Source organism: Coffea arabica, chromosome 3c, assembly GCF_036785885.1.
Source record: "Coffea arabica cultivar ET-39 chromosome 3c, Coffea Arabica ET-39 HiFi, whole genome shotgun sequence".
NCBI classification, from domain to species: domain Eukaryota; kingdom Viridiplantae; phylum Streptophyta; class Magnoliopsida; order Gentianales; family Rubiaceae; genus Coffea; species Coffea arabica.
This window is the reverse complement of record NC_092314.1, coordinates 7429588-7443520: the sequence shown is the minus strand read 5'-3', so window position 1 is coordinate 7443520 and position 13933 is coordinate 7429588. Positions and strand designations below refer to the sequence as shown.

Genomic DNA, 13933 nt, shown 5'->3' with positions numbered 1-13933 from the left:
TTTCCTAATGGGCATGTTCAACTCATATGAAGAGGGCTTGGCAGATTTCTAAACAGCAAGTTGGATTGATATAGAATTTTTTGCTAAAATATTCAAGCAGAACTGAACACTAGTTCTTGCACTGTATTCATAATTTGAGATAGATAATGATAGTCAGTTAGAAATTTTGTGAACTACCATAAACATAATCACCAAAATACAGAAAATGCATATGGTTTAGAATCTAGTTGACCCCTTATATTTTAAGAGTAAATCTTATATACACTAACAGTGTATACACTATCACCGTTTGATTCATGATATGTGTGCAAAAGTTAAATTTCAAATTTAAATTTTATATAGTTGATATTCATCCAACGCTGATAATGTATACACTGTCAGTGTAGGAAAGATTAATCCATATTTTTAATGGTTAATTTGTAGGACTTTAAGGTAGAAGTTTAAAATTCAGATTCTACATCACCACTTATAAAAATTTATCTCGATTGTCTGGTTTATTGCTAGCAAAAATATCCAAAATCTAACAATCTGCCCACTAATTTGAGAGATTGGGTTGGATCAATTAGGTGTTGGATTAATTGGGTGTTGGGTGAAAAAGACTCGAATGAGTTTTGGGCGATTTGGATTTTTACTGGGTACTCATTAATCCAAATACTAATATCCACTAACTTAAGATGCAATTCATCTTATATTTCACCTCATATAAAATGACATTAGCCCTGTCTATCATCTAGTTTTTTTTTTTTTTTTTTGGATTTTCCAACATCTCCGGGTCTTTCCTAGGGGTGGCAATTTCTGACACGACTCGAAAACACGACACGAACCTAACACGAAATTAATGGGTTTGGGTTGAGGTTTCGGGAGTTCGGGTCAGAATCGGGTCGAACCCGAAAAGAAAACAGGTCAATTTCCGGTCAATCCGTGGTGACTTGATATGACCCGATGTGACCCGTTTACGAATTAAAACTAATTTAATAAACATAAAAATTATTTTATCTAACTAAACTAAATCATTCTTTTTTTCCAAAGGCATTAATTACTTAATCCTAAATGAATTTATTTAACTTGTGTGAAGTTAAAATTATTATATTTGGACAAATAATATATTATGTTATTTTTTACTTTTATGCTGTTTTAATTTATTTTATATTTGGTTTGGGATAAAACACTTTTATGGTGTTTAATTTATTTTAGATTTGGTTTGAAATTATTTATTTAAAATTTTATTACTTGATGATGTAATTAATTTTGTGAAAAATTGATTTTATTAGAAATTACAGTGATAAATTAATAAATTAAAATTAAGTTTCGGGTCATTTCGGATCGACCCGCCAACCCGAAATTTTCGGGTTCGTGTCAAGTACCCTGACCCGTTTCGGGTTGGCGGGTCGGGTTCGGGTCAGCAGATTCTTTGTTATACCTAGGCTTCAACCCGACCCGATTGCCACCCCTAGTACTCTCTTTCCTATTATTGAGTGTGAATATATATCCTTCCCTAGATAGAAGTAAGACAATAGGCTTAACAGAAATACAATAGTTTGAATGGCCATCTGAGTCACTGTCCGGAAAGAGCATGGCCACGTTAATGTTAAAAAAATTTGTAATGCATGGTTATGCTTGAAAACGTGCTATTATGCTTGAAAACACAAATGTAAATATAGCAACACGGACGCAAACAAAGAGAGCCAGCTAGGACAACACCTTTCAATCAAGCAAGATAGAATATTTTAGGATATACCATTGAAACAAGAAAGATATCATTTACATAATTGTTATTGCATTTAGTGTTCCATTATTTGCATGCAAGCTTACGAAGAATGGCAACCCAAGTTTTTTCAGGAACTTGCATTCAAGGATCTGTGTAGAGTTGACAACAAGCGTTACGAGTCGGACAGAGTTATATTCAGAATTAGTTTGAAGATTAAAATGAATGTTTGAATTTGGCTTGTGTTTGAAATTTTTTTTAAAGAAACTAATCGAGTTTGACTTGAAATTTGGCTTGTGTATGTATGAAAGTTTTTTGTATTCTAGGTAATAGTATGTAGAAAAGTATGTTAGTGTGTGTTTTAGTTTATCCATGTGCATAAAAATGCTGTGTTTCTATTCGAAGAGGTTAAAAAGTGAGTATGTGTTTGTACGTGTGAAAGTGTTTAGTGGGTGAAAATATATTTATGTATGTGCAAAAAACTTTTTGTGTGCGTACAATGTCTGTGAGAGAGTATTATATATCAAAATATATGAAATAAATACGTTGATTCATATTTGGACCATGGCCATGGCTTTGACTTGACCAATATGATCCAACCTAATATCAATCCAATAGTTAGGCAGATTAGATATAACTCATTTAAATAAAAATTTAACATCAACCCATTCAAAAATAGCCTAACCTGTCCAATTGCCAAGTCTAGTCTGGTTTAATCTTCGTCGACTTTAATGGCACCTGGACAATCTTTCTTCATCAATTTTATATCTAATCCCATGTCACGTCTAATCTTTGACCAATGTTTTGTCAACCCAGCCATCAGAAAAGCTTCAAAAAATCGTGGTCATTCAAGTCTAACTAGGGAAGCCCATTTATCACTAGGACCGTTGGTAAGGAATGTTCTTGCACCTCTTGTTTCTTAAAGTCAATTTACACTTATTTATAGCTGCTATTAAAGTGTGCAAGTTCAACTGGGCCATTAGGATCCAAAAAGTGCTAAATCATCTTCAAACAAGATGGGTGCATAGTGCACTCGCTAAATCTAAATCCTACAAAAGCCACATGAGTGATAAGTATCCGAGACAAGGATTGAATCCCTAGTCTCTCACCCACAATGCACTTGAGTTTTGAGTCTTTCAAACATCAAATGCATGCATCTACAGTAGCAAGCTATATTGCCATTTGTTCTCTGTCCACCATAATGATAAAGCCACGTATTGTGGTAGAAGCTGATGAAATGATGGAGAAGCGGGAGAACCCTTTACAAGTCTTGAAGGCTAGGGTTCTAGTAAGCCCTTCTTTAGTGCTACTACTCCCTCAAAAGTAAATGCCACCTCCGCCTCCGAAAAAAATATTACTAATGTCTAGAGTTTGAATGTGTATGCCACAATCTTTTAGATACTTGTGCATTATTTGTAACCTTTTCCCATGGTGAATTTGTATTTCATCTTGCGTATCACTATCATATACATAAATTTTTTGGATATGAATTTCGAAGATCAGACTATACATTACTGTCATACGTGTGTTTGTGTGTATATTATCTATGATTCAGACTATAGATTTGGAATGTGAAATTAACATAAGTATAATCCTACAAAATCGAGAAACAAACATAAAGCTATAAATTAGGAAATGTTTCTATTGAACCTGTTGCTTTATTTATTTATTTTTACTATCGACTAGAATTTAACATTTCCTCATATGTAACATATGCTAATCCATTTTAAGAGCAATGATGTACTGCTTTTACATCAACTGAGTAATTGTTCTACTTTTATTTGATACAACTTTTGTATTGTTTTAACTTAACATTTTGTCCACATGAAAAGGAATTCTAATAGCTATGCATGAAGTTATTTCTAAAAATAATCAACTTTGACCTCATTCTTAAGAGGTTTTGTGGTTTTATTTATTTATTTGTGGTAGTTTACAAAAACGCCTTTTTCATTCTCTTCTAGAAAAAAGCAACTTTATTTTTGACATATGCTTTCATCCTTGCCATACCATGCTTTATGTCTTACTAAATTTTATGGTTTTAGTGGACGACAAAAAAGTTGATTAATTTGTTCTTAAAAGACTTATTTTATAGCACTGTTCTGACAATAAACTAAGAAAAAAATTATGAAATCTAATTTTGAAGTTATAATAAGTTGTACAAAACTAATGACAATATTGTAAATATTAATAAAAGAAATAACAGATTGGAGTTTGACAAGAATTCTCAATATGAAAGTTTGGATTCCGATTTGAAAACGTAGCAATTACCTTGATAAAACTACCTTAACATTATTGTGACATAGTAAATGTAAGGAAATTATCAATGTTCCCGATAAATGAACATTGTAGTTTATTATGTTTATATCTTGAAAGTCAAATAAAGATGGAAATAATAAAATTAATGTAAACTCATTACAACTGATAAGATATTCAATTACAAAATTTTTACACAAAGTTAAACAAAAAATAAAGAAAAAAGTTTCATAAAAGTTTAGTTTGCTTGTTTTTATCCTAAAGGAAAGGAACAAAAGTGATGAACTAGTTTTTTATCTCTATCCTGCATTTGACTCCAAGATAAATTTATTTGAAAAATAATTTTTTAATTGTATAAAAGTTACATGTGTTTAACAATCATTGGTTCATTGACTAAAAAAAGTTGGCTTTGACTATATCTTTTTTTTTAAATGGTTGTTACAAATGCAATAACCTTATATGGAAAAGAAATAAATGTAAAACAGATTTCTATCAATGCCTACTAAGCAATTTAATGGTTCATTGATATTCAAGTCAAATTTCCACGGTCTATCTAGGCACCGCACTGCCTTAGTACAGCGTAAAAGCAGCTTTTCTTGCTCTATTCTTTGATCCAAATTCTCCCAAAGAAAAACAGACAAAAAAGAGAGAGAAGAAAGTATTTTCTGAAAATGATGGAAGATATCTTTTACCATTTTCTAGAAACAAAAGAGAAAGAGGAAGAAAATAGAAGAAGTGGTTTTCAACTTGGCCGTGCCCTATGGGAACTTGTGGAGAGAAACAATCATTCTCCACAACTCCTATACCTATTCCCATGGGAAATCAAGAAAGTGAACTCTGCCCATGATCTAGAGTGTCAAATTGGGCTGGAATTAAATCCTAAACAAGTGAAAGAATTCCTCCTTGTGCACTGGGATAGTGAAACCAAAAATCTTATGATCAATGGAGAAAAATCCCTTTTTAAATGCTTGATTTGGGCAGTAAAACTGAGTACCCGATGTTCTTTACAAAAGTGGCCAAACAGAGACATGTATTTGATCCTAGGAAGTTGGTTTAGGGAGTTTGTGGCTAGCAGAAACTTGACTTCTGGAATGACCATTGGACTGTATTGGGATAAGAAATCTAGGGCCATTTGTGTATCGGTTTTGGACAAGTTCATTTGAATATTGGAAGTGAAATATCAATTGGTGTTTCTTTCTTTCTTTTTTCTTTTTGTTTTTGGGTTTGGAAAGGAAAAGGGGGAGTAAAAGTCTAAATGTTGTTTTTCTTTTTTCTTTTTTCTGTTCAGGGTTGAGGAGTGGTGTTGGCAAAATGTTATATTGTAATGATATATTTTTTGGCTTTGCATTTCAACAAAGTTTCTATTGAAACCATTTAAGTTCATATATCTGTTTAGAGAGTTTTGTTTCTTCTATATATTCTAAACCAAAAAGCTGAAGACTTGCCCAAATTACAGTATTCTATGTCAACATTACTATGAGTTTAAGCCATTAAAAATCACTAAAACTGATTTTTGTAAAAACTTTTACAAGAATTCTATTGCCCTAATATGTTCATTTTATTTTTGATGTTTGACTATCTACATATTTATAATGAAAATATAAATTCGTATTCGAAAATTTTATAAAACAACAAATAGAAAAAAAAAGATCCTAGGTGAGAGTAATTAATCTTCTAGTACCTAAAAGTCAAAATTTTGATAGCAATAGAACTTTCAGGTCAGAAAAATATGACGAATGTTGAAGTATTAGCACAATTTCATCTTAGTTTTGATTCAAAATTTAACCCACTAATTATGACGCATTAGGTTTAGGGTTTTGTCCTCTGTTGGCATATTAGACAATTATTCTAAAAAATTAGGTTCACTGCATTGTACATGTCAAAGTTGAGTACTGAGAAAGCCAATAAATCATAGAGCCATGATTTCAAGAAACTATCTGTTTTTCTTTATAGCTTGTATGATCCATGTCAAGTAAAAATTTGGTGATTAATTAGCTACTTCAATAGACCTTGTTCAATCTCATCTTACAATGAATGATTCACAATTGCTTTCATGATTGTATTTGTTAGTTATGTGAGAAGAGTGACTTTTGAAGAGATATTCATTGTGTATGGCTATGTGGGAATGTAACTGTGTTGCTGTGTTTGTGGCTGAAAATTTTGTTAAAGATGCAAAGGAATTAATGTTTGGTTAGAGATGGTTTTAATATCTCATAGAAGCTTCAAACCTCTATGCAGCGGTAAAAAATTCCCATCAATAGGTTGCTGCACAATTAAGAGATTAGTTGCTAAATTGTGGATTTTCTTCCTTGATAAGGGTTCTTTCCTTGTGTACTTGATAAGGGTTCTTTCAGTCACATTTGTTTGATAATTTTGAAATATAAAGAAAAGAAAAAGAAAAATCCCATTTGTAAATCAAACAATTAATTACAAATTACCTTATAAATCGTTTGAGTTGTGAGTTTAACCATCCATGGGTGGCAAAAACTTTTAGTTAATCATTAGGGAATCATTTTTTTTTGAAATAAATAAGGAAAATTAGGGGGAAGGACTTACTTATGTTATGCAAATAAATAAGAACTTTTTAAATTTTTTGAATGACTTTTTCTTTGCGAGAAAGAACCCATTTGAGAATCTAGTTAGGAAGTTCTTGAATAAGACAAGTATCTTACAATTTGAGTATCGATATACACTAATACATATATTACATTTTAGATTTGTGTATATTCATTAAGAAAAATAAAAAGATTACAAATTGCATCTACCATCCAAAAGTAAATTGGGACAAAATATTTCTTTACAGTTCTAAAAGAAAACATCAAATACTAGATTTCAAGAATGAGTATGGTGGGATTTGAGAAGGCATACATAAGGTAAAATCAATGCTTCACTGCGATAACTGAAAACAATCTCCACTTGACCATCATAGATATTTTTTCGCCTGCAAGGAAAAAAATTAGTTTGCCTTTTTTACAAAAGCAACAAAAGTTAATTTTTAGAAATATAAGTATTTCTTATTATATGAAAAACAAACACTGACATTTATATTCAAAAATAAGTTGAACACGCTCATAAAAACAATGGTTTAATTTCTAGAGATGATGAACATGTTGATCATATTTAGTTATGTAGTTCAACTAATAGTTATTTTTTTAATCAAAGGCTATGAATATTGAATAAGGTTTTTTATTAAATATTAATAATAACTATCTAGATGTATGACTCACGAAGTAATTTTACTCAAGTTAGTACTTTTTCACGTGATGTAAAATAAATTTTGGATTTAGGAAGCACTATTTGTGACAAGAGATGAAGACAAAATTTTTATTTATGACTTTGATGATATTATTTTGTAAATTTTGTAAATATGAAATTATAGTCTTTATGATTTAAACACATATATGATAAATATAAAGACACAAGCTACTGTTAATGTTTGACTGTCAAACAACTTCGGGAAAAGGTTAAAAAAAACCTTTGGAAGAAGCTTTTAGATTTACATGTGACCATCTTTGAATTCAAACTTGATTTTCAAATACAATCAATTCAAGAAAAATGAAAAGCACAAAATTATTTTAAGAAAAGTTGACAATTTTGGAAATAATTTTAGTACCTAAAAGTTGTTAGATTTGGGAATCATATTCACATGCAAATCACACCACTTTAATAAAGAAATTCAAAAAAATAATAATAATATAAAAATGTCACAAGATTTGCTTGTGTTTACCCTAAAGGAAAGGCGTAAAATGATGAATCACATGTTATTCTATCTTTCCATTTAACTTGCAGATCTACTTAACTTAATTAGTTTGCTGGAAATTAGCCTGCTTCTCTCCCCACTGAAACTTCTCAGTGTTTGTCATCAACCAACTTTCCCACTGTACAATTCATGGCTGCCCTTCAGCCTTCGGCTGAGGGGCAAGATTCACCTATAGGAAAAAAGTCTTTCTCACAACTTTTCTCACAACCAGCAACATCTCCTATCCACATTAGGCAAGCGTCTGTGTACAAGGGTGAAGCAGCGGTAGTTTTTTCTAAAGCAGATGCGGACAAACTTGCAGCGCCTTTTCAATGGGCTTTAGTGGGAAAATTTTCTCACGGGAGACCGTCCTTGGAAGATATTCGAAAGTTTTTTGCTTTGTTAAACCTGAAAGATCACGTTTCTATTGGATTGATGGACTACAGGCATGTTCTCATTAAGTGCACGACTGAAGCTGACTTTAACAGGATCTGGATGAGAGGGATTTGGCAGTTGGGCAAATATCCGATGCGGGTGTTTCGATGGACAAGGGAGTTTCATGTTCTCAAAGAATCATCTTTGGTTCCGGTCTGGGTAGATCTTCCAGCTTTGCCTATTCATTATTTTGACAAACATTCATTGTTTTCCATAATTTCTCCTGTAGGAAGACCTTTGTTTATAGATTCGGCAACGGCTGCTGGAACCCGTCCTAGTTTGGCAAGGGTTTGCGTGGAGCTAGATGCAGCGAAGGTTGTGATACCAAGAGTATGGGTGGCTGTTGAAGGGGAGTCTGGATTTTGGCAACGTATTGTGCCAGAAAACATGCCACCATACTGCTCATATTGCTCTCGCTTGGGGCACTCACATGAGCAATGCAAGAAGAATGCAACTGAAAATGAACCTCGGTATCAATATAAGCAAACAACGAGAGCCAAGCATGATCCGCAGAAAGAAATAAAGAATGCTCAGGTGTCTAATTTAGACAAGGTGCAAAATCCAGATGCTAACTCCAAAAAGACAACAGAGGTGCTGACTATTTCTGCTATGGTCACTTCAGATGATACTCCAAACGCAGCGCAATGCACAGATACGGTTGATAATGAAGGTAAGCCAAAAGGAGTAATAGAGGAAGAAGTCAGGACTGCCAAGCAAGCTGAGAACGACGTCGTACCAGTTCACCAAGATGACAAATCTACCGCTATTATTGGAGATCAGGATGCTGCAATAGGAGATGATACCAGTCCGTCACCTTCTGCTGTGCATGGGTATTCCGATTCTGATCATACCAGGAAGGATGCATTGGATAGGGAACAAGGAGAAATGGAAAACCAGCTGGAGAAGGCCCATGAAAATGAGTATGAAGGGACCCATTCTGATTTGAATAAACACTTTAGAGAGGAACATCAACGCATGGCCGACAGAAATTCTTTGCAGCACCTCTATGTGGAATTGTGTGGGCCGCAGAATACATTTCCTAAAGAGCATGGGATCGATGTAAATCAATTGCCAATTAGTGCAGCAAATTTGTCTCCCACTTTAGCGGATCCACAAGAAACTTTGCCGGGCTCTTCAAGTCAATCTTTAAAGATTGATCAATCAGGGGTGGCAGACCGAAATTCCAAACAAAAAAGGACGAAAGGTGCGCGGGTAAATGTCCCAACCGACAGACAGCTTCGGTCAAAGACATCAAACAATAACTCATTCCAGGTTCTCTCTCATGATTAGTGGTATTTTTTGGAATATTAGAGGGGTAGCTAAAGCTCCAAATTTAAGAAGATTGATTAAACTAGTACGGTCTCATCATGTTCATTTTGTTGCCATTTGTGAGCCAAAGTTAGACGTAGCTAAAATTGAGTCCATTCGATTACGTCTATTATTTGATTATGTATGTGTTAATTGTTCGAGTGATATTTGGGTTTTCTTTAGTAGTCCGTTTGTTTGCTCGATTGTGGGTAATTCAGATCAGCATATTTCTCTAGAAGTTCAAAGTCCGCAACTCCCTACTCCAATAATTATATCCTTTGTTCATGCAAAATGCTCAGTTGATGAGCGCCGCAATTTATGGAGTTCATTGTTAGCAGATAAGCCTAGCTTACTTCCTTGGTGTATTGGGGGTGATTTTAATGTTGTTTTGGCACCTCATGAAAAATGTGGAGGACGTCCGTTTGTTATAGCAGAAGGGGTGGATTTTATGTCTTTCATGGAGGAAGTTGGGGTATTTGATGTAGGATTTTCAGGAGCCAGATTCACATGGTCCAACAATCGACGGAGTAGAGCTCGCATTTCTAAGAGGTTAGACCGATTTTTAGTCAATGGGGCTTGTCTGGATTTCTCTGATGCCATTTCTGTCCTTCACTTGGCTAGACATCCGTCCGACCATTCACCTTTAAAGATTTCTTTTGTGGCTCGGTCCAATAATAAACCTCGGCCTTTTCGATTCTTGAATGTTTGGACAACCAAACCTGAATTCTTGGAGGTTATTCGCCAGGCTTGGAATCAAGATATCAGTGGGTCTCCGTTGCGTGTCTTATGTTCTAAATTATTGGCAACGAGGAGAGCTATTCAAGCATGGAACAAGCAACACTTTGGGAATGTGTTTGACGCTGTGAGATCTGCAGAAATGGCGGTACAAAGGGCTGAGGAAAGTGTAGATAACAATGCCTCGGAGGAGTGTCAGATTGAGCTCAACAAGGCTCAGGCGGAGCTAAGGCATGCACTATCAATTGAAGAGCAATTTTGGAGACAAAAAGCCAGGGTGAAATGGCTTTGCCAAGGAGACAGCAATTCAAAGTACTTTCATGCAATAGTAAGACAGAGACGGTCTCAAGGAATGATACATCGTATCAAAAATTCTGACGGCGTTTGGGTGGATAATGAGGATGATATAGCTAGTGCGGCAATAACTTATTTCCACGATCTCTTCAACGATTCTTTGGCATCATCTTCAGATATGCTAAGCCTTATTCCGCCTAAGGTCTCGGGGGAGGATAATGCAAAGTTGGAAGAAGTCCCATCAATTGAAGAGGTACACCGAGTCTTGAGGTCAATGGATGAAGAAAGTGCTGCTGGCCCAGACGGTTTCACAGGGAAATTCTTTACTTTTGCATGGCAAGTGATCGCTCAAGACGTCTACAAAGCGGTACTCAGTTTTTTTTGTGGAGCGGAGTTACCTCGGTTCATTACCTCTACTTCAATTGTACTAATTCCAAAGGTGCAAAATCCTCAAGATTTTTCTCAATTCAGACCCATCAGTCTTTGCAATTTTTTCAACAAACTTTTATCCCGGATCTTGGCAGATAGAGTGGCGGATATTTTGCCAAAAATCATTTCCCCCCATCAGACGGGATTTGTTAAGGGCCGTAATATAACGGAAAATTTTCTGCTAGCTCAAGAGGTGATATCGGGTATGGCGAAAAAGAATAGAGGAGGCAATGTGGTTATGAAGCTAGACATGTCTAAGGCATATGACAGAGTGGCATGGAGTCATATTATCAATGTTCTGAGGAGGTATGGCTTTGGTGAAAGATTCATCGATATGGTTTGGCGGTTGATTTCAAATGCCTGGTTTTCAATCATTATCAATGGATCCTCATACGGTTTTTTTAAATCTTCAAGAGGACTCCGGCAGGGTGATCCATTATCACCAGCATTATTCATTATAGGGGCTGAGGCATTATCTAGAGCATTAAATAACCTTACCCGAAAACCAGGTTTTGTGGGATTTAAAGTTCCGTACGGATGCCCGCCTATTACTCATTTGGCTTTTGCGGATGATATTCTCATATTTGCAAATGGATCCTCATTTTCCCTGAAGGCTATCATGCAAGTGTTAGAGGCTTATCAAAGATGTTCGGGGCAGCTGATAAATGTACAAAAAAGTTGTTACTTAATCCATCCATCGATGCCATCGGCGAGACGACGGGTGATTGATCGTATCACTAGGTTTGCCTGGCAATCATTTCCGATACGCTATTTAGGATTTCCGCTCTATTTTGGAAGATGTAAATCATCTTATTTTGGAGAAGTGTGTCAATCGATTCTAGCAAGGATTTTGTCTTGGAAATCAAGGCTACTCTCCTTTGGAGGTAAGATAATTCTAATCAAGCATGTATTATCATCAATACCAGTTCATCTGATGTCAGCAGCGGTAATCCCGAGTAAGGTGTTTAAAACTATAGAAAAGGCATGCTCGACATTCCTGTGGAGATCATCACCCGACGAGTCGAAGTTTCACTGGATACGTTGGTCCCAGTTGTGTTATCCGATTGAGGAATGAGGAGTTGGTTTCCGGAGACTCCGTGATGTATACACAGCTTTTTCCTGCAAGTTGTGGTGGAACTTCCGAACAGGATCATCGTTGTGGTCGACATTCATGAAAGCAAAATATTGCAAAGGTCTTCACCCTTGTCAGGTTGAACTTAGGAAAACTGATTCGTCAATGTGGCGAAGGATGGTAAACGTGAGCCGACAAGTGGAGCTGTCGATGTTATGGGTGGCCAAACATGGGGCGTGTCATTTTGGTACGATAACTGGTTGGGAAGTGGTGCTTTATTTCTACAAGTTCCGGTTATCCCACATTTATCATTCAGAAATTTCACACTCAATGGTCACTGGGATTTGAATCTTTTATACCAGACATTGCCAAGGGAGAATGTTTTTTCCATTTTAGAGCAAATGGTCCCGGAAGAAGGAAATGAAGTTGAAGTCATTTGGATGCCCACAACATCCGGAAAATTCTCCCTAAAGTCCGCTTTCGGGGATATTAGGCAGGCTCGCCCCACGTCTATGGTATTTGCCTCTATTTGGCATTCCCGCATTCCTGTAAAAGTTTCATTTTTCATGTTGAGATTACTTCTGGGAAGGATTCCGATACCAGATCAGTTATGCAAACTGGGTTTCCATTTACCTTCCAAATGCTTTTGTTGTTCTGCGGCATCTGAGGAGTCTATTGAGCATTTATTTTCCAATGGCCACATAGCGACGGTAATATGGAATTATTTTGGAGGTCTATGTGGATTGAATTTTTCAGGATCTTACTTACGAGCTCGCATAGTAGGTTGGTGGTTGCGATCACATGACTATGAGCTACGACGGTTTATTGACCGCATTCTTCCAAGTGTAGTTTGTTGGCAGATTTGGAAGGCGAGGAATAAAGCAATGTTTGAGGGTATCCAGATGAGATCGTCGGCCATTTGCCAAGCCATCTTCGCAGAAATCCGTACTATGGTGGGAATACAGTTCAAAAAAGTTATTCGACTGCAATCATTCAGTCAGTTGTATGATTGGAAGATTCCTTCTGGTGGCAGGGTTGCATATAAAGTTATCCGTTGGGAGACAAAGGAGACAGGAAGGTATATACTTAATACGGATGGCTGTGCTAAAGGTAATCCAAGAGTGGGTGGAGGTGGTGGGGTTCTTCGGGATTCAACTGGCTTACCATTGATTGCCTTCTCGGCCTACTTGGGAGAAACTACAAGTCTCCGCGCAGAGGCTCGAGCTCTTCTAATTGGCCTTCAAACGTGTATACAAAAGGGCTTCGAAGACATATGTGTACAATCAGATTCATTAGTTTTGATTGGGATCATTCAGCGTCGTACTCAGTATCCGTGGCAAATTCGAAGAGAAGTTAACCAGATTTGGAAGCTAGTAGAAGATCCTGCTAGATTCTCACATTGCTATCGGGAAGCTAATACAGTTGCTGATGCTTTGTCTAATGTGGGAATATCTCATCCACAGCAACAAATCAAGGTTTACGATACCTTTAGTATGTTCCCAAGACTGGCTCGTGGAGCAATCTGTTTGGACAGATTAGGAATGCCTTCACTTCGAAAAATCACAAATATGTAAGAGGAATATTTTTTTTCCCATGAATAAATAAAAACATATTTCCAAAAAAAAAAAAACTTGCAGATCTACTTATGTGAAAATTAGTCTGCTAAACACGTATAGAGTCCTTGTTTTTAACAATTAATGCTTACTTTTGATCCTTTTTTTTTTGAAATAGTTGTCAAGGTAATAGGCTTATATGGAAAAGAAATAAAAAGCAAAAAAAAAAAATTCCATTTGCACCTAAACGAAATTAATGGCTTATTGATTTTAGAGTCATATTATTACAATCTCTTAATGGATTTTACTATCCTAGTACAATATAAAAGGAGCAGACTTACTTCAATTTTTTGTCCGTAAACAAAATTCAGCCCAAAGAAGAAAAAAGTAATATATCCATCCTCTATTTT

At 35.6% G+C, this 13933-nt stretch overlaps 1 protein-coding gene across 1 annotated transcript; it reads left to right on the top strand.

The window, feature by feature from the left end:
* Positions 1 to 7847: 7847 nt before the first annotated feature.
* On the top strand, positions 7848 to 13544 carry LOC113735488 (uncharacterized). Its single transcript, XM_027262491.2, has 4 exons — positions 7848 to 9336; positions 9659 to 11782; positions 12011 to 12150; positions 12333 to 13544. Exons 1-4 carry the CDS (start codon positions 7848 to 7850, stop codon positions 13542 to 13544), a joined length of 4965 nt encoding a protein of 1654 aa, XP_027118292.2.
* The last annotated feature ends 389 nt before the right edge of the window (positions 13545 to 13933 follow it).